At 30.9% G+C, this 25,750-nt stretch overlaps 4 protein-coding genes across 7 annotated transcripts in view; 2 read left to right on the top strand and 2 right to left on the bottom strand.

Annotated features, from left to right (window-relative positions):
- LOC125855112 (probable inactive ATP-dependent zinc metalloprotease FTSHI 4, chloroplastic) overlaps positions 1-25,750 on the top strand; it is a 460,535-nt gene that overhangs the window by 30,641 nt on the left and 404,144 nt on the right. The gene's annotated exons all lie outside the window — the stretch shown is intronic.
- Positions 14,852-18,326, top strand: LOC125855128 (F-box protein SKP2A-like). The gene is made up of 4 exons (XM_049534807.1): positions 14,852-15,291; positions 16,435-16,783; positions 16,870-17,011; positions 17,739-18,326. The coding sequence occupies exons 1-4, from the start codon at positions 15,053-15,055 to the stop codon at positions 18,104-18,106; spliced, it is 1,098 nt and encodes a 365-aa protein (XP_049390764.1). The 5' UTR covers positions 14,852-15,052; the 3' UTR covers positions 18,107-18,326.
- LOC125855127 (chaperone protein dnaJ 10) overlaps positions 19,575-25,750 on the bottom strand; it is a 37,463-nt gene continuing 31,287 nt past the window's right edge. Inside the window, exons 2-11 of the mRNA XM_049534806.1 lie at positions 22,676-22,811; positions 22,091-22,150; positions 21,902-21,984; positions 21,382-21,535; positions 21,132-21,261; positions 20,795-20,953; positions 20,534-20,712; positions 20,380-20,460; positions 20,111-20,245; positions 19,575-19,868 (exon numbers count right to left, since the gene is read on the bottom strand). Of these exons, the coding sequence (XP_049390763.1) occupies positions 19,788-19,868; positions 20,111-20,245; positions 20,380-20,460; positions 20,534-20,712; positions 20,795-20,953; positions 21,132-21,261; positions 21,382-21,535; positions 21,902-21,984; positions 22,091-22,150; positions 22,676-22,762 (1,149 nt within the window). The 5' untranslated portion in view covers positions 22,763-22,811 and the 3' untranslated portion in view covers positions 19,575-19,787. The remainder of the gene's footprint in view (positions 19,869-20,110; positions 20,246-20,379; positions 20,461-20,533; positions 20,713-20,794; positions 20,954-21,131; positions 21,262-21,381; positions 21,536-21,901; positions 21,985-22,090; positions 22,151-22,675; positions 22,812-25,750) is intronic.
- The window catches only part of LOC125855122 (putative F-box protein At3g10430), an 89,655-nt gene continuing 87,454 nt past the window's right edge, over positions 23,550-25,750 (bottom strand). For all 4 annotated transcript variants that reach the window (XM_049534800.1, XM_049534802.1, XM_049534799.1 and 1 more), the window contains exon 2: positions 23,550-24,848. In XM_049534800.1, coding sequence (XP_049390757.1) covers positions 23,624-24,847 — 1,224 coding nt within the window. In that variant the 5' untranslated portion in view covers position 24,848 and the 3' untranslated portion in view covers positions 23,550-23,623. The remainder of the gene's footprint in view (positions 24,849-25,750) is intronic.

The raw sequence follows: 25,750 nt of genomic DNA on the forward strand, positions 1-25,750 counted from the left end.
TAACCTTCTTTGCTTACGAATAGGGAATTAATTTTAGGAAAAATTACTTAAATACATAACTTATTTTATCGTATTTTTTAAAATTTTCAATTATTTGAAAAAATTACAAAAATCTCTATTCTCTCTTATTCTCGGATACATCACTTTATGCGATGTATCAGGACATTGGGTGACATATCCAAGACAGAAATACGATGTATCAGTACATTGAGATATGTATCCAAAACGGAGACGTTGAGATGTTTTGGGATGTATTCAAATTCCAAGAAATTTAAGAGATTCTTATCATTTGAAAAAGAATAAGAATAGAATGTAATTAGCTCTTAACACTATGAAATTGTGTAAAATTTCCACCTTAATTTTATTAAAGGTCCTATTAAGATTGTGGTGGAAGTGGAATATAAAAAAAAAACTTGTATTTTTCATAAATCAAACTTCTATTTTGAGCAGCCTTGCAAATAAGAAAATTCTTGATGGGAATATTTCCTCTTTTAACAAGCTCTATGCAATGTAAATTTAAATTAATTGAAATTTCAAAACAAATATTAGGTAAAGAAAATTCTAAATTTTGCTACTTGGTCATATATTACATGTCCTTGTTCTAATGTAGTGAAAGTGTTTTATTTGTTGAAGAAGAAATAAGTTGACAATTGGAACATGTCAAAAGAACAGATCCAATGAAGCTGACTGACGTGTCTGCAACAAGTGTTGATGAAGAAGGAAGCTGACGATTGGAACATGTCAAAGGAACAGGTCTAACGAAGCTGACTGANGAAATAAGTTGACAATTGAAACATGTCAAAAGAACAGATCCAATGAAGCTGATTGACGTGTCTGTAACAAGTGTTGATGAAGAAGGAAGCTGACGATTGGAACATGTCAAAGGAACAGGTCCAACGAAGCTGACTGACGAGTTTACAGCACTGCTGTAGAATTAGAGTCGCACTAGGATTAGACTACTTATATTAATTAGGATTATATTACGACTAGAATTATATTATGATTAGGATTATATTACGACTAGGATTAGATTATTTATAATTGCATTATTATTATTATTATTATTATTATTATTATTATTATTATTATAGTAGTAGTAATAGGTATTGCAGTAGGACTCTAAGTATAGTTAACTTAGGACTCTACAATTCTCTCTATATAAGGAGGTTGTAACTCAACATTATTTTCAGCAATACAATCCTTGATTTTTCTAATCCTAGACGTGGATTTCTACATGGTATCAGAGCATAAAAGCTCTTTCGCTCTGTAAGTATTGATCACAAAAAAAAAAACACCACACGTTAAAATTGCTATGACCCATTCTACCAATACTATGTCGACCTCCTCACTTCACCAATTCATTGTCGCTTGCTCCATTAAATCTAAGTCAACAAGCTACACACAAATATCCCAATTGATTCACGTGATGAAACAAACATATCTCATCACAGAGAATGAACCAAGTAAAAACAGTTGTTCCACTAGACAAACTGCTGGGAAAGTTGTCGATGTTGAGAAGGATACAAAAGATAGTGACACCATTGTTGATTGGAAGGAGAAAGATGTGTTACTAAGGAGTTGGATCTCAAGCACATTGATCAAAAAAAGCGTGCAACTAATTGTGGACTACTCAACTGCCAAGGAGATGTGGGAATGCTTGAAAAATGAGTATATTCAAGTAACAAAAGTAATTTATTTTGCTAGAGGTTTAGGTCTCAAATACAAGACATTTGTCATATTAGGTAAGACACCATATTCCACTCTCAATCAATTTGTTTATGCTCTCACGAGTTTTGATATAAGGGAAGATGAAGAAGAGGTGCCACAACATGGTATTATCTGCTCAAAAAGGCAGGGGAAGAGTAAACAATAACATTAACTCCAGTGAAACAGGTTTCAAGCCTGCTGGACAGGGAACAGGTTCTAAGAACAGTCAATATGGATCAGGTTCTCTGAACAATAAAAGTTAAAATAAGGAGAGGAATAATATTGAGTCATGTCAAATTTGTGGTAGGAATAATCATGCTGCTTTTAAGTGTTTTTACTGGTGGAACTACTCATATCAATCTGCAGATGAACTATCACAAGCAACGACTAGACATCACATTCATACCGAAGCATTGACAAAATAAGTTTTTGCTAGGTATTCAAAGGTTTTTTCTGCGTATTCGAATCAAGCTAGGAGTAACTGTTCCTCTACTCACTAGCTTGAAGGGAAGTGTTGAAGAAGAAATACGTTAACGATTGGAGCATGTCAAAGGAACAGGTCCAACGAAGCTGACTGACATGTCTGCAGCAAGTGTTGATGAAGAAGGAAGCTGACGATTGGAACATGTCAAAGGAACATGTCCAACGAAGCTGACTGACAAGTTTACAGCATTGCTGTAGAATTAGAGTCGCACAAGGATTAGACTACTTATATTAATTAGGATTATATTACGACTAGAATTATATTATGATTAGGATTATATTACGACTAGAATTAGATTATTTATAATTGCATTATTATTATTATTATAGTAGTAGTAATAGGTATTGTAGTAGGACTCTAAGTATAGTTAACTTAGGACTCTACAATTCTCCCTATATAAGGAGGTTGTAACTCAACATTATTTTCAGCAATACAATCCTTGATTTCTCTAATCCTAGACGTGGAATTTCTACATTATTTATGGCTTCAAGGTATATTAATCAATTAATTTCCTCAAGTGATCTTTTTCAACTTAAATCTAGTTAGAAAGAAATAACAAAATGCAAAAAAACATGTCATCACCAAGATTATATAATTAGTTGATCGACCAAATATAAGATAGTATTCTTGGATTTCTATCAGTTAAGATACACCAAGATTAATTAGTTGATTGATTTGATTTAATTTGTTAATTAATTATTGAACAATGTTGTTTAAGAAATAAACTTTTTAATTTGCAACTTATGCTATAAATTTGAGTCTGGAGCCTAAAGGGCAAAAAAAATTGACAAAAATTTCAAAAAGGCACATCAAATTTTTTTCTAACCAAATGGGCAAAAATCGCTACTAACACAGCGATTTTGCTTTGACGCTGTTAACAGATCAAAATCACTGCCCTAGCAGCGATTTTGTCCTATTTTATTTTATTTTTCAGAAAATCGCTGCCCGTGCAGTGTTTTTTGCGAAAAAATAAAGAATTTTTTTATTCGTTATTTTTAATTACTAGTTTCAAAATCGCTGCTGTTGCAGCGTTATTCCTTTTTTTAAAAAAAAAAAATCCCTACGTTGACAGCTTTTTGGTGGAAAAAACAAATGTGATTTTTTTAAAAAAAAAAACTGCCAACTAGTCAACATCAAAATGACTAAAAAAAAATTTTTTTAGAAAATGCTGCCTTGGTAGCGATTTTGGTGAAAATTATTTTTAAAAAAAATAAATAAATCACTGCCTTGGCAGCGTTTTTGGTGGAAACTTTTTTATGAAAAAATCTCTGCCAATTGGTGGAAATCTTTTCTTAATTTTTTTTTTATAAATATCGCTGCCAGAATTTTCACCAAAATCGCTGCCAAGGCAGCGTTTTCTAAATTTTTCTTTTTTTTTTTTTTTATCATTTTGATGTTGACTAGTTGGCAGGAATTTCAGGAAAAAAAAATTCCACCAAAAAGCTGCCAAGACAGGGATTTTTTTTATATAAAAAAAGGAATAACGCTGCAACAACAACGATTTTGAAAAAAAAAACAACAAAAATCACTGCCATATTTCTATAAAACAAAAAAAAATTAGCAAAAATGCTGCACGAGCAGCGATTTTCTGAAAAGAAAAAAATTTGGACAAAATCGCTGACCTAGTAGCGATTTTGATCTGTTAACGGCGTCAATAGCGATTTTACCCTTTTGGTTAGAAAAAATTTTAATGTGCCCTTTTAAATTTTTGTCAATTTTTTTTACCCTTTAGGCTCCGGACTCCTATAAATTTCTTCCTTAAATTCATTAATCTATCGTTGTAGCTTATATATATATAATTTTACTTTATCTTCTCAAATTAGAGAAAAAATAAAACCTCTAGTTGTCCAAAATGAAAATCAACAGAGACAATAAGTTATGGCTAAGGCACCTTCAAGGTAATTGCAAGAAAATAAGAGAAAATTTCAAGATGAAAAGTTATATCGAACTCTTACCAACAAGATGAAAATTTATGTAACTAATCAACGAAAGAATTAAATTTTTCCCGTACCTTCAAAAGTTGAAACCGTACTGCATATAGATTAAATATACACACAGGTTTGTTAATTGTTACACATTAGAATATTACTCAACCCTTGATTTGGATACCTCTAACAAGTAATAATATACTAACACTCTTTTCTTTTTAGTTTGTTATAAGAAGAATGTTATTTTTATATAATTAGAAATAAATTACTTTAACCCTTCAGGATCGTCTGGTGTGAGGTATAAGGTATAATAATCGCATGATAAAATGTAGGATTGCTTTATTCCATATTTGGTTGGAGGTATTAGGTAGTTATTATATCAGATTAGTTATCCAACCATTTTTGTTATAGTGATGAGATAAATTATCTCATACACATGCATGGTGGAATAGCTAATTATCCCAGAATTGTTACCCTGGAACAACTTCTTCCCAACCAAACGCCCCCTTAATGAAATGATTTGCAATTATATATAAACATTTAAGGATTATATTAGACAACAAGTTCCAAAAGTCTTCCTTTTTTTTTAAACACCATACCAAATCAAATGATATCACAACGTAAAACTCATATTTGTATGTTATAGCTATAGTTTGCATAATTGCGCTCCATAATAAATTTTATGTTTGTTATGGAGCTTTTGATTTGTATAATTCGCTAGATATATCCAATTTTATACAAATTGTTCGTTTTGTATAAATTCATTTATACATTGTAATTTGTATAATAAGATCTGTATTTGTATAATTATAAGTGTATAGGACGAAAATATATGTATTTGTATTTGTATATACACTTTTCTCTCGCTTTATACAAACACAAACACATTTATACATTTGTATACCGAATGGGTAATTTTGTATACCAAAAATGGCTAATTGTATACCAAATCAGATGGCAAAAAAAGGGGATGTTTGCTGCGAATTACAAATAAAATAAACTATGGCNTGTATACCGAATGGGTAATTGTATACCAAAATGTATACCGAATCAGATGGCAAAAAAATGGGATGTTTGCTGCGAATTACAAATAAATAACATTTAATTTGAATTAATAGTTTGTTATTTCATACAATTTTCCCTACTTATTTTAGTAATATTGGCCTAATTGAAAAACAACATTTATTAGTTAAACCAATCAAATATAAACATGAGGGTGGCTTTTATGATATATATTGTAGCTAGAGCCGTCAATATGGGTTAGGCCCGTTGGGCCAACCTGGCCTAACCCGGGATTTGATAGGGCTGGGCTACGGTTTTTGGAGCCCATTTAAGAAAAGGGTTTTTTAGTCCAGCCTGAATAAGCCTGCCGATTTGTGGGGCTTGAGAAATATGGATAGTGTCGGCCCGTGGGCCAAATAAAAATTAATTAAAAAAATAAAAATAAAATAGAGTATTAAAATAACAAGAGTCTAAACCCAAAATCAGTTTAAAGTTTGAAATATTACAATTTAAATACAAATAATGTTTATAAAACATGTATTACGTAAAATAAAAATTCCCTAAATTTTTTAGGAATCTACATAGGCCGTAGCCTATGAAATATTGTCATAGTTTTTGTGTTTTATTATGATCATTGAAAAACAATTAGGTTTATATTTTTATTTAGCTATTTATACTTTTATTTGTGGATTTGATTAACAAGTAGTAACACTAACACCATGTAATATTATCTTGTCGATATTTATGATAATATTTTTAAATTATAATTTAATTTAAAAAATTATAAAAAATATATTTTTACGAAAAGAGGATTGGCCGGACAAGCTCGTAGCCCATGTACTTATGAGCTAGGCCGACCATTTTCTGGCCCACATCAAAAATGGGCTAGCCCGACCTGATCCATCAAATTTCAAAGCTTGTATGGGTTAGACTGGATGAGGTGGGTCAGCCCATATTGACAACTCTAATTGTAGCTAGTTGTCTAAAAGCAGGAAACGGTCAATATATATATAGTTGGAATATTGTCATCACATAAAATCTTATCCTTTAATTATACATTAATTCACAATAGGATTACGTAGTTTGCCGTCTAAAAAGTTCTTAGAATTTTGGCAACTACCTTCCATAATATGACACGTATCACTCTCGCGATTATCGGTAAGACACATGTCACATCCTGGTTAAATTGCCACATTTTTAACACCAGGCTATAACAAGAAGTATTAGTTTAATTATGAGAGAAAACATTTTTATGTTACTGAAATAAACTTCACAGAAAAAAACTAAAAACTAATTGATAGTACTTTGCTTGTTGTCAAAGAAAAAATTAAAACAAAGAAAAAACTAATGATATACCACGTTATATATAGATTTATACACCCTTGAATAAACATCATTTAATTAACTCCTATCCAATAAATAAACTATTATCCTTTAAAACATTGTATCGTAGCATCTAGTATTTGCTTGGAAGTTTTTGTTGAAAGCAAAAGATACACCACATTTCATGTGAATTAAGTTTTTTTTTTTATGGTTTTATTCCACGTGTTTCGATTAAATTTTTGAGATAAGACGTATTAAAAATTAATAGTCAATGAACCTCTTATTAACTTGTACTCCATCTATCTATTATTTTCTGTGATATAATTTAATTGAGAACGCAATTTAAAAAAAATAATATATCAAATGAAATTAATGATCAATTAATATATTATTATTGTTTAGTTTATCTATCGTCTATCTATCTGCAATAATTAATTATCGCTCATGATCATGCTTTATATTATAGGTAAAAAATAATTAGTTATCGGGTGTTTATAGTCTACCAATAAAAGTAAGACACATATCTTTCATACACGAGCCTATTACTTAATTATGTTGTTACCTTATTATTTTAGTTAGCTGAGGTTAAAATGATTAGTTAGATTGTAAACACTCGATGGTTTAGATAAGTGGACATTCCTATATAGTGTTAAAGAGGCTCATATATAGAATGACGCAAAATAATACTTGAGGCAACAAATTCAATTAATCAAAATTTAAAAACTGAAATGTCACTTTTATCATCAATGGGTTTAGCCAAAATATTTATAACACAATCCAAATAAGTTTAACTCATGGTTATATAAGCAATTCTTCTGGTTCCATTTACAAAGTTTTCTTGTTTTATCAACAAAAAATAACCCATCAATACAACAGAAACATTATTTGATTTTAAATTCGGAATGATGCCCTATACTCACTACATAAAAAATGATCATTAGCGGCAATTAATTCTTAATTATCGCTAAATATGTATTAGCACTCTTTGTATATGTCCTAAAGACTTTAGCGACATTGGTTCTAATGACACTTAACTAATGTCGGTAAAGACTTTAACACTCTTTATTAATGTCAATATTTAATGCCGCTAAAAGTTATTTTTGTTGTAGGATACTATAAAAAATTTATAGTTTATTAATTTTAAATATAAAAATATTTTTTTTATTTCTTGGCAAAAACATACAATAGGACCAAATTAGATGCTATTGTAAAGTGTTAACATGTGCTTGACGGACACTCATAATGTGATGACAATATACAAGCCACTAACTTAATTATAGCAAGAATTTTGTCAACTTTTTATATTCATATTTTTGGAACACTATTTATACACAATTCCATAAATTAATCATCAACTCTATGATCTAGCTAGCTAGATCCATCTACATTTTTTAAAAATGTCTAACATGGTTATAATGAGATTAATTAAGTGATAAAGTTAATTAGCTCAATAAATCAAATTAAAGAAAGTTGTCTAGGTTCAAGAAAATATGTACCTAGACAAGAACCAACTAAAGATTCATGATAAAACATTTCAGACAAAGTTTAATTTAAGAAAAGATAACATTATATATATTGTGCTCCCATAATGGAAGACGACATAGAAAAACATGCATACACCAAGATAAGATTGAAAATGTCTGATTTGATCACTAGAGAAATTTAAAAAGGGGACGCAATTTGAGATTTTATTTAAAATATGATGAGATAAATGAGATATCTTTATATTAATTAATAAAAATAATTTGAGTATGAGAATAGGAAGCGTTATGAATTAAGCTACGTAAATTTATGTTAGTCCAACTAAGTACTATAAATATTGAATATAACATATGGTTATAGGAGTAAGAATTAATCCAAAATGTTATTAGCTTAGGTAAGTTGTTGGAGTTTTAAAAGGGAAAAGGAAAAAGGGGATCAATCAGAGCTAGATATAGAGAAGATTATGATGAATAATAGTTTTCTTTATTAATTAAAGATTTTGAGTTGGAATTTGATAATAGAAAAAATTAGAAAGCAAAATTAAATAACTAAAAAAAGGTAGTGCTTTCTTGGACCCACTAGTGTTTCCTAGGATAATAGCCTTTATTACAAGACAGTACTATTATATTCCCTTCAATTTATTTTACTTTGTCACTTTTTATTAAAAATAGATTATTCAAAGTATTTCCTTCCTTTGTTCATTTTTAATTTTCTACTTTTAAAATATAATTTTTTATTATTACTTCTAACTTTTAATATATCAAGAAAAGATCATATAAAAAAAATCATGTTGTATCCTTGACATTATTTACTTATACCTTAAATTATTTTTCAGACCTAATACGAAATATTAATTAATAGAGATAGTGTGATAAAATAGTCATATATGTGATTTTTTTTCTTAATGGGTGTGTCAAGTCCAAATTTGACAAGTATAAAAATGAAAGGAGGGAGTACTTGATCAATTCACTTTTACTTGTCCACTGCTTCTAAAATTATATTTTCACTTTTACTTATCACTTTTAACATATCAAGAAAAGACCCAAAAAAATCTGTTTTACTCTCAACACTAATTACAATTTCCTAAATCATTTTTCATGATTTAAGATTATACATCAATTAATATGAGTATTATAGTTTAATATTCATATTAATTATTGTTTCTTAAAGGACACGTAAAGTCAAAACTAAATAAGTACTTAAAAGTGAACAAATAAATTAATTACCAATTTAAAAGTCAAGATATAATTAATTGTTTGTTTCCACTTTTATCCTTGATGCAGAAGAGAGGAGTTTAAAATTGGAAAAAAATAATAAATAAGGATAGTAATTTTTTTTTCAACTTACCTTCTACTTAATCATTTTCTTTAAGAAATGTATAAAACAAGACACGACACGTAAAATGATCTTGAGGAATTGAAATATGTCACACATGAGTTTTTTAAAAATAAATTGTACTAATAAACAAATGTAAATACATTTGCTTGACAAAAAAGTGCTAAAATTATTTGATATTTACAATGCTCGTACATTTTGTAAAGTTGTTCAAAAAATAAGAGTTAGGTGCCTACGTAGTTTATTTTCTTCTTAATTTCTTTTATTAGAGAAAAATAAAACAAATTCCAAACATTAAGTTTTTTTCCAAACTTTGTTTGGTTGGAATATATATCAACTCTTTGGCATATTTGGCTATTATTACTTAAGTTGAAGTAAGTACAAATTAATTAGTGGCTTCGTCAAATATATATGATTAACACACTCTAAAATGACTAATGTGTCCTATTAAATTGCTAATTATATATGTCCACCCCACGTCGACTTATTTTCCTTTTTAATTTCCACTTATTGCTTTCAAGAATAAATCAAAGTGAGATCAAGCAAAACCATTATCTTGAAACTCTATATTCCTTCCGTCCATGTGAGGTAGTTTGACTCGCACTAAGTTTAAGTAAAAAAGAAAGAAAGATTTTTTAAACTTGTTGTCTAAAATGAATTGATAGAAATTTGTGTGGCTATAAATTTTCTCATTAAGGGTAAAATAAATATTTTAAAATTAAATTGTTATTTAATATAGAAATGTGTCATTCTTTTGGGAACTGACTAATAAGGAAAGGAAGTCATATAAATTGGGACGAATGAAGTAGTAAATTTCAATTGAGACAAAAAACGTCAAATGATTTTTTTTTATTTTCTTCGTTCGAGCAGTTTAAATTATTTAATTAATGTTATGCTTATTTTTTTATTAAATGGTGTCGATATTTATAGAAAAAAAAGATAAGAATTCAATTATCATATTTATAAGTAAAATATATTCTTAGTCCATTGATTTAGTTTGATTTATTTTTTTAAGATAGAAAGGTGTTGGTTTCAATACTACTTAACCACAATTTAAAGCAATAATATGTCCTACTTTGCAAAAATATGTTTAGGTTAAAGTACAAACCTCCAACCTCAAAGAACAAAACAGTATTTTTATATATGAATACAGAAAAGGATCAAAATGTCATTTCATTTCATAAATAATCTAAAAATATCCTTCTTTCATCTATTAAAAAAAAGTGCCATCAATATTTTTTTAGATCTAAAATTATCCTTTTCTAACCGCATAATAATATTGCAGTTGATGTGGCTTTATCTTTTAACCTAATCAATTTATAGTAATAAAACGATAAGCACCAAATACAAAATTACAAATTATAGTCGTGTATAAAATAAAGGGAAAAATGACAAATATACCTTTGAACTATCGTAAATGATATGCAGATATCCTCTGTCATACTTTTGGGACATTGGTGCCCCAGCCGTAAAAAAACTAGAACATATATGCTCTTCACTCTAACGGAAGACTAAATAGGGACACGTGACACAATCTTATTCGTCGATCCAATATTTAATAAATATCGGGTTGATGGATAAAATTATGACACGTGTATGTCCGTTAGTATAAAGGGTATATATGCTCTAGTTTTTGGACGACAGGGAACCAATGACCCAAAAGGATGACTGAGGATATCTACATACCATTTACGATAGTTCGATAGTTCAGAGATATATTTATCTTTTTTCCCTAAAATAAAATACTAACAATGTTGCTACTCTATATATTTATTTATTATTATATGATATAAAATATAATAAAAACATGATGCCAAAAGCATAAAGTAAAGGCTATAAAGACCCAACTTTTTATAGAGCGGCTTCGTTTTTGTACACTATTTTGGAAGTTTCTCAACCATCCCCCCATTTTCTTCTTGCCACTTACTTTTTCTATCAACCATTCTTTTCTTCTAGTTTTTGTCTTTGGAATTTTTTTATTAAACCTATATTTATAGAGAGATGCTCAATGTTAATTCATTCACCACAACTCACAGCCCTAGAATAATCACATCAAAGTCACAATCATAATCCTACAAATCTAATTGGAAAAGGGTCTACCTTGTGGAGCCCCCTCAATATTTTAATTATTTATGAGGAGAAATTATTAAGTGGATGATATATAACTAATTTGAAATGAACTCTAAATTCTAAAATAAATTAAAGTGCAAATAATATTGTCCAAATGCCTATCAATGTCATATACTATCATATTTAAATATTCTAATTGCACACGATATATGTCGCCTTTCGACCTCTATTCACCAAAGCTAATACAGATAAAAAAAAGTTATCTAGTATCTTTTGTTTCCATTGAATTTTGAATCATATACTATCATATTTTAGTAGACGCGCGTTTGGCATGCAAGTTCAGCTTGTGATTCAAACTTATGAAATAAAATTTGTGTTTGGAAATGCAATTGTATTTTATGATTTTAAATCATGAGATGAAATTTCAAATTCTCTAAAAACTTAGTTTGAAAATTTCATATCACGATTACACATTTTTCAATACAAAAATTGCACAACTTTATATTATTATTTTTAAAAAAATCTTTTATATCTACACAATTTTATATGAGAGAAATTAATTAAAGGAGTGATGAAATATTTACGGAATATGAATATGATGATATAGTTACTAATGATACTGACCATGTTCAATTTTATTAAAGAGTAGTATACTACAACTCATTTTTAATTTAATATATTTTTTATTGAATTAAAATTCGGTGGATAAATATTGTATTCTTTTTAGTATAACTTTGTGATAGTGTATTATATTTTCGTTATAAACTTTTGCTTATTTGATAAGATTGTATAAATAATTGAGACAATTTTAATAGTTTTCACTACTTATATAAGAGTTTTTTTTTTTATGTTTATGAGCAAAAAATATAACTTGAAAATACAAATTGCATGTCAAACAAAACTTTAATTTCATCTCATATAATAGACCATTAATCTATATATTCTACATTTTTTTGTATATCTTAAAAATATTTATTTTTTCTTAGTTAGTAAACTTTTCAGCTCCAACCATCTACATATTTTGATTTCTTATTTAATTTTTAAAAAAACGATACTTGTTTTGAAATGGAGAAAGTAACCAACAGTTAAACGGTATATATCAAACCAAACACAAATTATCAGACGTTGACTGTCAATTAACCAATTAATAACTAACATAGAAATCATCAAATTAAGATCTAATTTGATGAATTACCAATTGAGTTTTTTCTAATCATAGATAAAATTATAAATGTGTGATGATAACTTTTGAACCTTCAACTCATTACGTTACTCGTTATTGCAACTCAACGTCCTTGCTATTCCATATTGCTTGCTCCATAAGTAGTTCTTAATAAAAGATTAATTAAATAAAATTATTTAATAAAAGATGAAGTCAAAATTATAACATTGAGTGTTATGTTGGATAAAACAACTGTTACATTTGATATCATTCATAAATTTATTTATTTTCTAGTTATTTAAGAAAAATAATGAAATTTTTTAAATTAAGTTTCCTAAGTTTGACCGCAATAAAACAGTTCAAAACATTTTTTAATGTAGTATATAGAATAATATGCTACAAAGCTGAATAAATACTTTGATCCAGTAAGTTGCTTTCAATTTGAAGAAAAGAAATTGAAGAAGACAGCTCAATTGGTTAACAGGAGCAGCTTTGTCTGAATATTTTATGTGTTCATAACCGATATACTTTAATTATTTGTGAATCTCTTTAAACAAGCATAAGATTATAGCCAAATCTCGTTTATTATGAAAAATCATTTGATCATGATATTATTTAGAAAATATTTTTTATTTGTATTTATGCCTCTTTAAAATTAGTAATATTATATTATCTCATTTACATCACATCGAGATAATACAAGATTACTAATTGTGAAATTACATATTCATTTTCTCCAGAACTTTTTTCTTAAATTATTTTAAGAGATTAAAGTTAATATTAAAATTACAAATAAAAAGTATCCAATCTAATGTAATTTGATTTTGCATTCACTCTAAATTTCACTATTTGAAATAGATATCTTAAAAATCTAACCCTATGTGCTTTTTAATTATTCATCCACGTTGAAAGCTTTAATATAATTAATTTCAAGTCAATAACAAATTTATTTTATTAATATTTATAGTCTAAATCTAATTGATAATGATTGAAATATATTTAAATTTGAATTAATTATGACTCTTGTATTCATTTTGGTTTTTATTATTCTAAAAAAAAAAAAAACTTGTGTTGATTATGATCCCTTCATATCCTTACGACACGTGTACTATTACACATCTCCCACTCCCAATTCATTTCCCTTTACGATGTTTCACAAAAATCTACTCAATTTTCATTCGACCCCTCAAATCTTCCTTTTTCGTAATGTCTATATGATAAAAAAAAAAAATCAATTTAGTGTTTGTTTAATTTTAATTTAATATTGTATAATTTGTTAAAATAAATAAATTTAAAATACATTGGTAATATCAAAATGTTTTTAAATTTTGTGATGTGAAAAGTTAAAGTAAAAAAAAAAAATCATAAATAGGGAATAAATATTTTTTCTAAATGGGCTAAAAAACTAAAATGAAACACAGGATTATTATCTTTTTGGTCACGGAAAAATATAGGTTCTGAAAGTCTCCTAGTGATTATAACCTCTTGGAAAATTTTTTACTCCTAAATGAGACCACTTTTTTTTCATCAATCCCAAGAAAAATACTTTTCATGTTCCATATTGAATGAATTTATTGAGACGATCTATATTTATTACTCTAAGACATAATGCAAATTATATTTTTCACTGTTGTTTTTTTTTGAAATAATAAACATAATTTTGTAAGTAGTTTAATTTACCTCCTAGAAAATATAAATTTTATTAAAGAAAAGAATAAATATGAAAATATTAAAATATTTATCTTGAATTTTGAAGAATGATTTTTTTAAAACATTCATTTAATATGCAATAGAAGGTGTATTTATTACTACCTCTGTACCTAATTACTTGTCCATTTTTGAATTGACGTACCTATTAAGAAATTAATTATTGACATAATGAGTTTATCATTTTATCCATATTAATTATGAACTGGATGGATTAAAAATTTAAGATTTTCAAGAAATTGTACCTTTTTCAAAGTAATTAATTGAGGGTATAATAGGTAAATTGTTTTTGGCCTTTCTTGATTTGTCAAATTGGACAAGTAATTAGGGATAACTATAAAATAAAAAAATGAATAAATAATTAGGACAAATGTAATATTTTATTATAATTAGAAATAATATAATTTTAAAATTATAAATGTAATAAATTTGCAATTACACTTCACAAATTTTAATTTATTTTTTCTTAAATATCTATCAAGTCAAATAATGTCACGTGAAATAACACGGAGGGGTGAAAAGCATTTTCATTTTGATTTCCTAGGGTTGATTATTTCTAGAATTTTCTTGGACGGACTTTACTTGTGTGTACAACTTATGTAATGACACATGTTGTTACTTTCCTTCCCCAATGAAACAAAACTCCCTTTTCCCCTAGAAATACTGATCAATACATACACTACTATACATTCAAGTCTATCTCTTTTTTTTTTCCTACTCACCTCTCTGTATTTTTGTTTGAAACAGCAACAAGAAGATACCCTTTTTGGGCTTTTCCTTCTTTGTTTTGTGTATATATAGAGGTAGGAGTTTGTGGGGGTGTAAAAAGATTACAACTTTGAGTAGTACCAAATGATAGGGGTAGAAGATTTGAGCTTGGACAAGCTGTTTGTGAACAATGGTAGCAGAGGTGGGGTTTGTAAAATGGGGGGTGGGGTGATGATGATGGGAGAGTGGAAGGATATACCTATGGAGTTGTTGTTGAGGATTGCTTCACTTGTGGATGATCGGACGGTGATTGTGGCTTCTGGTGTTTGTAGTGGATGGAGAGATGCAATTTCTTGGGGACTCACTCGTCTTTCCCTTTCTTGGTATGACTGACTTTTCTTGTTTCTTGATTTTGATAAAATTTTAAGGTTTATTTTGATTGTGTGGTTTTTCTTGATGTGATTGATGAAGGGTAGTTCTTGTTCTTCATTTGTTTGATTGTAAATGGTCAGGGGAGTCAAGTCAGCAAAAGACTGAATTTTTGTCTTCTAGACGAGTTGAAGGAAATAGGAAAAATCTACAAGTTTTTATGTGTTGGACTATTTTGGTCCTGTTTACCTTGATCAATCTGTTTGAGATGTTATGTATAATTGATCAACTGGAGGAACACCTGAGGTTTTCATTGTTTGTTTACTTTTTTGGATGAAGGGGTTTGTAAATGTTGTTGAATAAAGCTTTGAGTTTGGAACTAAGGTTAGATGTTAAAAGGGGAATCATAGTAGCTCAGTGGATTGACTACCTGAACTTTTTTATCTCGTTGGTGAGGTATAGTCCCCACCTTGTAACCCCTTCTCCTTTACCCTACCCCGGTTTTGTTCTTTTGGAAAAGGTTAGATTTTTTATGTTAAAAGGGGTTGACTGAAGATTTTTTCCAATTTGGATTTGTGAGTGCCAAGAATTGGATGAGCAAAGTTAAGTTGAAAAGCTTGCCTTGCACTGGCATCAAGGGATTTGGGGGAAATGAGGAGATTAGAGAGATTAGGATAGTGATTCAACAGCCTTAATCCCATAGGTCTTATCACATGTGTTTGTATCTGAGATGCCCTAAATATGAAATATGGTCATAGCATAATGGTTATTGTTCTGCTTTGTGGCTAAATTTTACCCTTTTTTCTATGTGCTTCATCCTGGACATCTGGAAGTTGATATCTATGTTTTAGTGCTCAGAAGCATTGAACCGGAGAAGATATAACTTGCATATGATTGTGCATTTGCCTTTATTTTATATTTTTCCTTTACCTTTTGAGGGCTTATTCACATGTTTCTTGCTTGCATTTTCTGGATTTGTAGTGTTGGATTCTTACCCTCTCCTGTTTATTAGAATTTGATTGTATTTCCCTATCTTGCTGGTAATTGTAATCTGAGAGTTGATATTCTATGAATTGGGTACATAGATATTTGTGAGTTATCTTTCCCTTGTTGATTTGTGGTGTTATATCGGTTTTTAAGTTTTTTTGTCCCCTCAGGTGCAAGAGGAATATGAATAATTTAGTGATGACACTTGCCCCCAAGTTCACGAAGCTGCAGGTTCTAACTCTTAGACAAGATTTACCACAACTTGAGGATGTTGGTGTCGAGACAATTGCCAATCACTGTCATGAATTGCAAGACCTTGATCTTAGCAAGAGTTTTAAGCTAACTGATCGTTCCCTTTATGCTTTAGCTCACGGCTGTCCAAACCTCACAAAGCTGAATATCAGTGGGTGTTCTGCTTTCAGTGATAGCGCTGTTGCATACCTAGCTGAGCGTTGCCGAAACCTAAGAGTCTTAAACCTTTGTGGTTGTGTTAAAGCTGCAACTGATAAGGCATTGAAGGTATATGTCTTGTCCTCTCAAATGACCTGTAGGAGCACTAAACCGTTGTTTCTTCCGACTTATATGACTCGTGTTACTCCTTGCAGGCTATTGGTTACTACTGTAACCGACTGCAGACTGTAAATCTTGGTTGGTGCGATAAAGTTGGTGATGAAGGTGTAATGAGTTTGGCTTATGGGTGTCCTGATCTCAGAGCCCTTGATCTGTGTGGCTGTGTCCTTATAACAGGTAAAACATGTATCTGGTTAGGTTTTGTATTTAATGTCTTTCCTTAGCAGTGGTATGCTAACTATTAAACAGTCTAAACTGACTCGGATTTGCCATGCTTATTAGGGCATAAGTTGTATTCAAGTATTCTAGAGATTTTATGCAAAAAAAATCTTACCAAAGAAAACTTATTCATGTCCTATTAGTAACTAACTAGAAGGAGATATTCATGCGAGATATTTTCTTCTAGGAAATGAAAAGTGAAACATGATTTTGATGTATACGAGGGGATATGAAGGACCTTACTTTAGATTTTATATCAAATAAATTACTATGGTTTGTGGTGTCTGAAAATGAATGATGAAATGCATATTAGGCGGAAGAAGTTTTTTTTCTATGGAGGGGTGTCCAAACTTGGGAAGTTTTCCTCAGCCGACCGATTGTTAGATGTCTCCAACTTTGTGTGGATATTTTTGTTATGAAATTTCATGATCATTGCTCTCAACCTGTTAGAGCAATGGCTACAAGATAGCAGTGTTCTAAGTAGTTTAGATTTAGAGGTCTCCGTTTCCTCTTGTTGGATTGTCGAGTGTACTCTCACCTATGTTCTACTGCCTACTTCTTGATGGGCTATTAGTTGTTTCCTTTTTCTACTGAAGTTTGAGATAAAGTTGCTGATGTTTCCAATTGGAATCATTTTTCTTGGTTTAGTCATCCATTTAACATAGCTATTATCTAATGCCTGCAGATGAGAGTGTGATTGCTTTGGCAAACAATTGCCCTCACTTGAGATCCCTCGGCCTATACTTCTGTCAGTACATCACAGATAGGGCAATGTACTCTCTAGCTCAGAGTCGGGTCAAGAACAAGCACGAGATGTGGGCATCTATGAAGAAGCACAGGTACGAGGACGAAGGGCTTATGAATCTAAACATCAGCCAATGCACTGCTCTCACACCTCCCGCTGTTCAAGCAGTATGCGAAGCATTTCCTGCTCTGCACACATGCCCTGAGCGACATTCCCTCATCATTAGCGGATGCCTGAACTTAACATCAGTGCACTGCGCCTGCTCTGTCCAAGCTCACCGTGCGCGTGTTCTCCATCCAGCTCACTGAGTGTTCTATGGAGGAGAAGTTGCCAAGTTTCGAAGCCGTCATAGAGGGAGAGAAGAAAAGTAGGGTGAGAAGGTTGAAACGCCCTTGTACATATTTGTTTGTGAAAAAATTATGCTGGACAATCTAGGCTGTTTAAGCCAAACAGGTTCTGTTTGTTTAATCTGTTGGACTGAGAACTTGTTGGTTTATGTCAAAACTCTTAAGACTCCTTTCATGTGTTGAGTATTTGGTGAAAGACATTTAATTTCCTGTTTCAAATTTCACTCCTAAAATATGGAGAAATAACTTTTTAAGTGGAGAAATTCTATAGAAGCTTTTCACTGCTTCTCTAGGTTAATCTATGTTTTTGTAAAACTTGTTTGCTTTCTTAAAAAGTTTAATATAGGGGAAGCAAAATCAACCTATAAAATAAGTTTGGGTAGGTTTATTTGTTTATTTTATTAATTTAGTTCATTTCAGTATGTTTGATTTTGTCAGTTTAAAAATTGAGGTATTGTGCATTCCAAATTAATTAAAGTGTTTTTCTTATTAGGTATTAAAATAAATTATAAGAAAATAAATGAAACAAATTGAAATTTTAACAAGAACTGAACGGAAAGAATGAAAAGAAAAATATTACCAGCTTGTAGTTTTTTGACATAAAGGAAATACCAAGAATCAACAAAAGGGGTCAAGTTATTATGTTAAGTTTTATTTCATTCAAGTTTAAGCAACTTTTTGTTTATTTATTTCTGTCTATTCTTTGATCAATTAAGATTTAGTTCACTCGGTTCATTTGACACCTTTAATGTATTAGGTTTTCCGATTGACGAGGTTTTTTTCCAAGCATTATTAATACAGTTGAAGTTTAAGTTGTATGTACTAATTGACCTAAGGTTTTTTCCCAACATGTTATTAATATAGTTTAACACGTTATTAGTATAGTTTAACTTGTGATTCTACTTCTATTTTTATCAGGTTACAATTAGCTAACTAGTGATATTTGTGTAAATATTTTCTACTTATTTGCAGAAATTACAGTAATCAGATAGGTGATGAAATTAAAAAAAGAAAAAGAAAAAAAAAGATAGGTGATGAAATAGACATGTGAACATAAAGTTCTTAAATTGGTATTACTTTTTAGCAAATGAAAGTAATCTAAAATTAGTAAATAATAGCTATTGCTTAGTAGAACTTTGTCTCTAATTTTAGTGACATTTTCCTTCTTATATCGCAGTTTTACTAAAATTATGGAATCATTGTTTTTGCGTAATCTAATAAACACAATCAGAAAGAAGATAATCCAACAAACTTTTCTATAATTATAGAAATAATGATAGATATGATCTACTTGACTGAAAAAAACAAAGAATCAAAAAAAAAAAAAAAAATCTTTTGGAGGGAATTAAAAAAATATTTTTCATACTTTTTACGTATTATTTTAAGATTTATTATGTGTAAAATAAAGATTCCTAGTGAAAAGGACATGAAATTAAAAATAAATTTGTATAATCATTTAAAACAAACATAGTATTTCATTACATGTTTTTCCAATTACAAAACAAGCTGCACAAATATTAATTGGCTTACGCCTATTTGAGTTTTCTTTTCAATTATCCGTATTGCATAAACATTCATAAGTGGGATTGATTAATTCGAAGCTAGCTTACGGAATCGAAGTGAAGAAATTAGTTCATCCATACTATTTGCCTTTGTATACAATCTCTTCATCATCCACATCGAATGCTGGATTACACAAACATCTAAAGAGTCTACCAATTCCCTACAATATCACAGACCAAAAAAAAATTAGTATTTATGTATTAAGATCTCATCGCCAACTTTTAGTGTAGAGTTTGAGATTTGAATTTGAAACGTTAAGATGAATTTTGAATTCCCTAGATTGCTGAGTCAACCTCTAATCTGGGAATAAAAACATTATCTTAACTTTATGTCTCGAAATATCAATGGTTTCAATAGATAGTATATAGTAAGTAAAAGAGTAAATGGAAGCAAAAAGAGAACCTGTGTGAGTAGAGGAGTTCTATAATTTAGTGTTCTTAGTGAGTCTTCTTCATCATCACTGCTATCTGAACTAGATTCATCAGCATTAATATCGCCTATTGTCTTCTTTTTCGACGTTCCAACACACTTCTCCCTCTATAGAATAAAAAGGAAAAAAATGCAAATGTTACAATGAATTCGTATAGTAAGTAGCTCAATAACCAACAAGACAGACTTGTGTTTAGAAGGGATATGACAAGTACATTTCACAAGTTATGTTTAATCCTTACCTCAAATACTTTTCCCAAAATCTTTAAAGCCATCGCACGTTTCTTGAGTTCTTCCTTCTTCACATTGCCTTCTTGCAGTACCTGAAAGATTACTCACAAGTAACTCAAAGGTCTCTTTGAAACGTAGCGTAGCAACATTTGATCCAAGGCTTACCAATTGGCAAACATGTAAAAGAGTCACTTCAATGTCTACGACATTTAGTTTCCACAATGAATTCATTAATGTTTCTCTGTTTAATCTTAGATGTGATTCAACGTCGTTTTCAGGGCCACTACCATCCATTTTAAACTGGCGACGAACATCTTCTTGAAGTTGTAGCAGTTGAAAAGCACCTATAAAACATTATAGTCCACTGCATCAAATATATGACAAGCAGGGGAGTACTGGATCTTGAGTGAGATAATGTAAGTTTACCTTTTGCTGCTGTTAGCTGTGACTTCCAGAAATGACCTTTGTTGCGAACCCACTCGGCCATGAATGGAACTCCCAAGTAAATTGCTTTCTTTCCAAGCTCTTGTGCTGCCTGTCTTGTGTATATGTATCCAATAGTTTGAAGAATCTCAGCTCCAAATGCTGTTAACAGAAATGTCAGGTTCTAATTAAGATTTTTTTCTTGATTTAGCTCTCTTCTAAGGTCACAACAGATTTCACTGCATTTTCGTGTTGTGCTTATTCAATGCTGTCATTTTAACACTTGTCATGGTAAATTCTGTAAAACTTACAGCAATCAACACAAGAGTAGTGAGCTGACCTGCTTGTGAAAGCCGTTCTGCTTCAGATTCTACATGACGTATAAATCCCATTCTGTCACCACGAACGTATTGTTGAAGAAAATCTTTGAGTATTCTAGCAAGCTTTTCTTCCCTTTCCTTTTGGACACCCTTCATAACATAGTTCTATTATAACAAAGCTATGTTCTTTTTTCTCTTGTAACAAACAGCCAAAAAAGTGGAGACATATATAATTTGAATGTTAATGAACGAACTTCATGACATACTTGCCTTGAGTCTATCATGGAGCTTTTCAGGGTTGTCGTTTTCGCTGACTAATTCAGAGGAAGCCATTGATGCAACAGATAGATGTCCGATGTAGTCTTCAAAAAGTTCGCTCCCAAAGAGGAGGGCAAACACAGCAGTTGGATCAAGCATAGTTTCCCTACAAAGAGAACATCAAAATTAGTATTGATGGTAATAGAAAAAACATCTTTTTACATAGAAATTTGTGAATTAGCAAACTACTTGCATTTATCATCTTAAGGGTTGCTGGCTAGGAAGAGAGTTATTCATGTTTTAAAACTAACAAAATTAATACCATGTATTTGGCACTCTGCACACCAAGTATGGTGTTTGATTATCGTTTTACAATCCCACATAAATAAAGCATGTATACATTTTGAGTCAATTTATGTACTATTATATGCAGAGTAGAAGATGGCATAACTAATCTTTGTATTATTAATACCTGCATAACTCTAACGAACAACCAAATAAAATTCAGAAGAAGCAATTCTAGAAAGATTACCTGGAGACACATGACTTTCCATTTTGATCATATACATTTCTCTGTACTGGATCACTCAAAACCTGATATGCCTCTCCTAATTCCTGTTTGTTACAATTTAAAAACATCAAAAAAATAATAAGTAGATACATTTTTGCATAAATTTTACAGAAAAGTAAACATAAAATAAGCAACAAGCAATGTGCTTGCCTGAAATCTTTGTGCAGCAAGAGGATCATCTGGATTTTTATCAGGGTGAACTTGCCTGGCCTGCACCACAAGATGAAAAAACAGATTTCCAACATCATTTAACAAATCAGAAAGGATAAGACATTTTCCATTACCATTTGTACTTCAAATCAAAATGAAAGTTGATGAAACAAATCTTCATTTCCAAAACAAACATCCCAAGAATCATACTACTTGGATCCATTTATCAAATTCTATAAGTTTAAACAAATGAAGCTTAAACAATACTACTCTCCCTATCTTAATTTATGTAGCAAAGTTAAAATTTCAAGAGTCAGCCAAATTTTCTTTTTGACTAGAATTTCTTTTAAATTGTTACTTATCATTATTTACCGTACTTTTTACATTGTTTTCAAATATATTCATTTTATATAAAAAAATATAAAATTTTTGTGTCCAGATTTACACCATCAAAGTTTAGAAGTTTGAATCTCGAAATTCCAACTAATGCCAAGTAAATTAGATCAACTCCAATAGTCTAAAAAACTGCACAAAATTCAAACATAGAAAGCAAATAAACAAAACAAAAGAAAGAAATTCAAAAACCTTGAGATAATAGGCCTTGCGAATTTCCTCTTCAGATGCTAAAGGACTTACACCAAGAACATCATAATACTCTGTCTCTTTCACCATTTTCTTTTCTTTTTCCAAAATCCCAATTAGCAAAAAACTACTCTTTTACCTCCTCCAATCCTCTAATCACCCTTTTTACGCGGTTCTAAAATCTTGATGCAAGAGCGGAAAACCACTTGACAGTAAGTAAAGGAAACAAACCAAATGAAAAAAAAAAAAACTCTGAAAATTGTATGATCTTGTAAGGACAAAGAAGAAAGAGGAGGGGGTGAGTGGGGTGTTTTAGAGGGGGGGTGGGGTATGATGAAAAGAATGTCACAGAATAAGAGAGTGCCCCCACGAGACAAAGCTGCCTTTCCAGTTCTGATCAACGAATTAATTAAGGCTTTTCGCGGGAGAAAAACACTATTTTAACTGTCACTTTGTGCCTTTCATCATTTTATCAACTACTCTTTTCAAACTTCTACTTTTTTGCTTCATGGGCTCTGGGCCTTTTTCTCTTCTTTAATGGGCTTTATTTTTTTCTGGGGGCCCATTTTCTTGGTGGTGTCTTGGACCTACCTTATCCAATTGTGTAGTCACTCACTTGAAACAATAATTGTGGACCAAAATATAGATATAGATGCAGAGCACTTAAAATCTGTTCCTTGTCGATACTCTAAAAATAGTGTATTTTTAGAGAATCTGACATGAGTGAACGCACAACTTAGCTTAAAATGTGTTAGTCCAAAAGGAATGCCCCTTGATACCATAACCAAAAAATACCATGTCCGCTTTTTATTCAATAATAATAATACAAAGATGACTGATCCAAACAATTTTAAGCTCAAGCACAATTGTTATAAGAAGGTAAGATAAGAACTAATGTCACAATATTACAGGTAAATCGTTTTTTTACTTCCTGTTTTTCAATTTTTATCACTATAATATTTTGTATTCCAAATCTTTAAGATCCTCATCCATTGGTATGGTATAGAAGAAGTGTTCAATTTGCTCGACTGCATTATCCTCGCCCTGAGTCTCGTTTCCTCTCTTTATTGGAGCTAGGCTCTCCTTGTAATTGAAAACCCAACAGCCAGCAATGTTAAGGTCCAGCTGAAATCCAAGATCTGTAACTTGTCTTGTTGTAGGGTCATATAGCACCAGCTGTGAAGTTTCTGTGATCTCAAAAACCATCTTATCGTTATCCCAGATGTTGCGAGGCCAATGAGCATCTATATGAGGTTGTACGGTTAGAACTTTGGACCAAATTCCCTCTTGTTTCAATACCCACACATCATATATGGATGTCATAGGTTTGCCTGGGTCACCGGTTAATAAAGCAAGTGAGTTGCCATGCAATGTAAGCATCCCCCAATGTTCACTTGGAATATCTGGGACTTGCATCTCCCTAAACTGTTCGCTGCCCATGTCAAAAGAGCGAATCGTGTAGATCTCATCAAGGCCCCTAGAAAGCCAATAATAAACCCCATTGAGATAAGTGGCGTCAAGGGGTGCAGATAAGGTAGAACTGGAAGGGAATTCAGGAGTTAGGTGTTTCCATGAGTTGTTGCATGAGGAATAGACACAGGCATAGACATGAGGATAAACACCTTGTCCCGGTTCATCCCAGAATACTCGAATCCATACAACCTTATAATCTTGAGTCAACAGGTCAAATCCCAGTCCGAACTGATGATCATGGTCCGAGAAAAAGTACTCAATCTCAAAAGGCGCAGGAGGCAGAGGCCTGAACTCTCTGGTGGCAGGATTCCACAAACCCAAGCAGACATCGTCTCCATAAAACTTCTTCTGCACTAAGAATAAGCCATTAACTGGACCAGCAACACACGTGAAATCAGCGACCCTCGGAAGCTGAAGGAGAGTTTTTTGTTCAGGGGTCACACCTGGAACAATTTCTTCAGGGAGCAAGGAGAATACAACAGACCTTACGATGGCGTCTACTTCACGTGCTACTTTCAAGTTGCAAACAAGGAGACGGGCACAATTGTTCTTGTGATGAAAATGTTTTTCTATGAAACTCGGACTTTTGATGAGAGCATACCAGTGCTTGCACACACATTTGAAACGCAAGAGTGATTCCACTGGCAATCTCAATAGAATATCAACTACTAGATCTTCTGGTAAAGGACGGCGACCATCCATACTGGTGGAAATATAAGTAGAATGAGGCAACTTACAAACATATTGAAAGAGAACAGATCTAGAAAACATGCATTAATAGAACACACAGTGCAACAAAAAAGATCAAGTAGTAGCATTACCATGTGAAGCAAAAAAGGGGAAGTTATAAATTTGACCACTCAGCCACAAATATTTACATCCGCAAGCCATTACACATATATTATGGGTATACATAATTTTAAAAATATTTTGACAAATTTTCTTGTAGATCAATTTGGGAGAAAAGATCCAAAATAGTTCCTTATGTTTGGCTTCAGACTCAAGGTCATCCCTTCCCTTCCTTTTATATGGTGCACTAATAGTCCTTTAAGTTTCAAGTATTAGTGCACTTTTAATCTCTTCATTAACATCCATTTACTCATTAACGTTTTGATCCTTTACACATCCATTTATGGCCCCCGCTGTATACGTTCTGGTATAACACAAATTAATTCTTAGATTTATCTTAGCAATTGCAGGTGAGTCTTCATTTGTACTTGTTTTATTTTTTGGCTCTGCATCTTTCATTGTTTGGTGTGCACCATTCAAGATTTGCTAATTCTTTAACTTTCTCCTCTATTTTCCATACGCAATTAATAAAACTCTTTGGGTTTTCCTGAATAAAAGCTGACTATATATCTGAAGCATAACCAAAGAATAAAATAAAAACAAGAAAAAAGGAAAAAATATAATACATACTTAGTCTTCGTGTATCAATATCTCAAATTAGCATCGGATAAAAGTGCACTAATACTTAAAACTTTGGAGGACTATTAGTGCAACAATTGATGATTTCGAATCTAAAGCCAAAAATAAAGGACTATCTTGGGATTTTTTCTTTCGATTTGGGCTGATATGGGTTGGACGGATCAGTAATCAGCCAAA

The sequence above is a fragment of the Solanum stenotomum genome, chromosome 2 (genome assembly GCF_019186545.1).
Source record: "Solanum stenotomum isolate F172 chromosome 2, ASM1918654v1, whole genome shotgun sequence".
In the NCBI taxonomy this organism is placed as follows: Eukaryota; Viridiplantae; Streptophyta; class Magnoliopsida; order Solanales; family Solanaceae; genus Solanum; species Solanum stenotomum.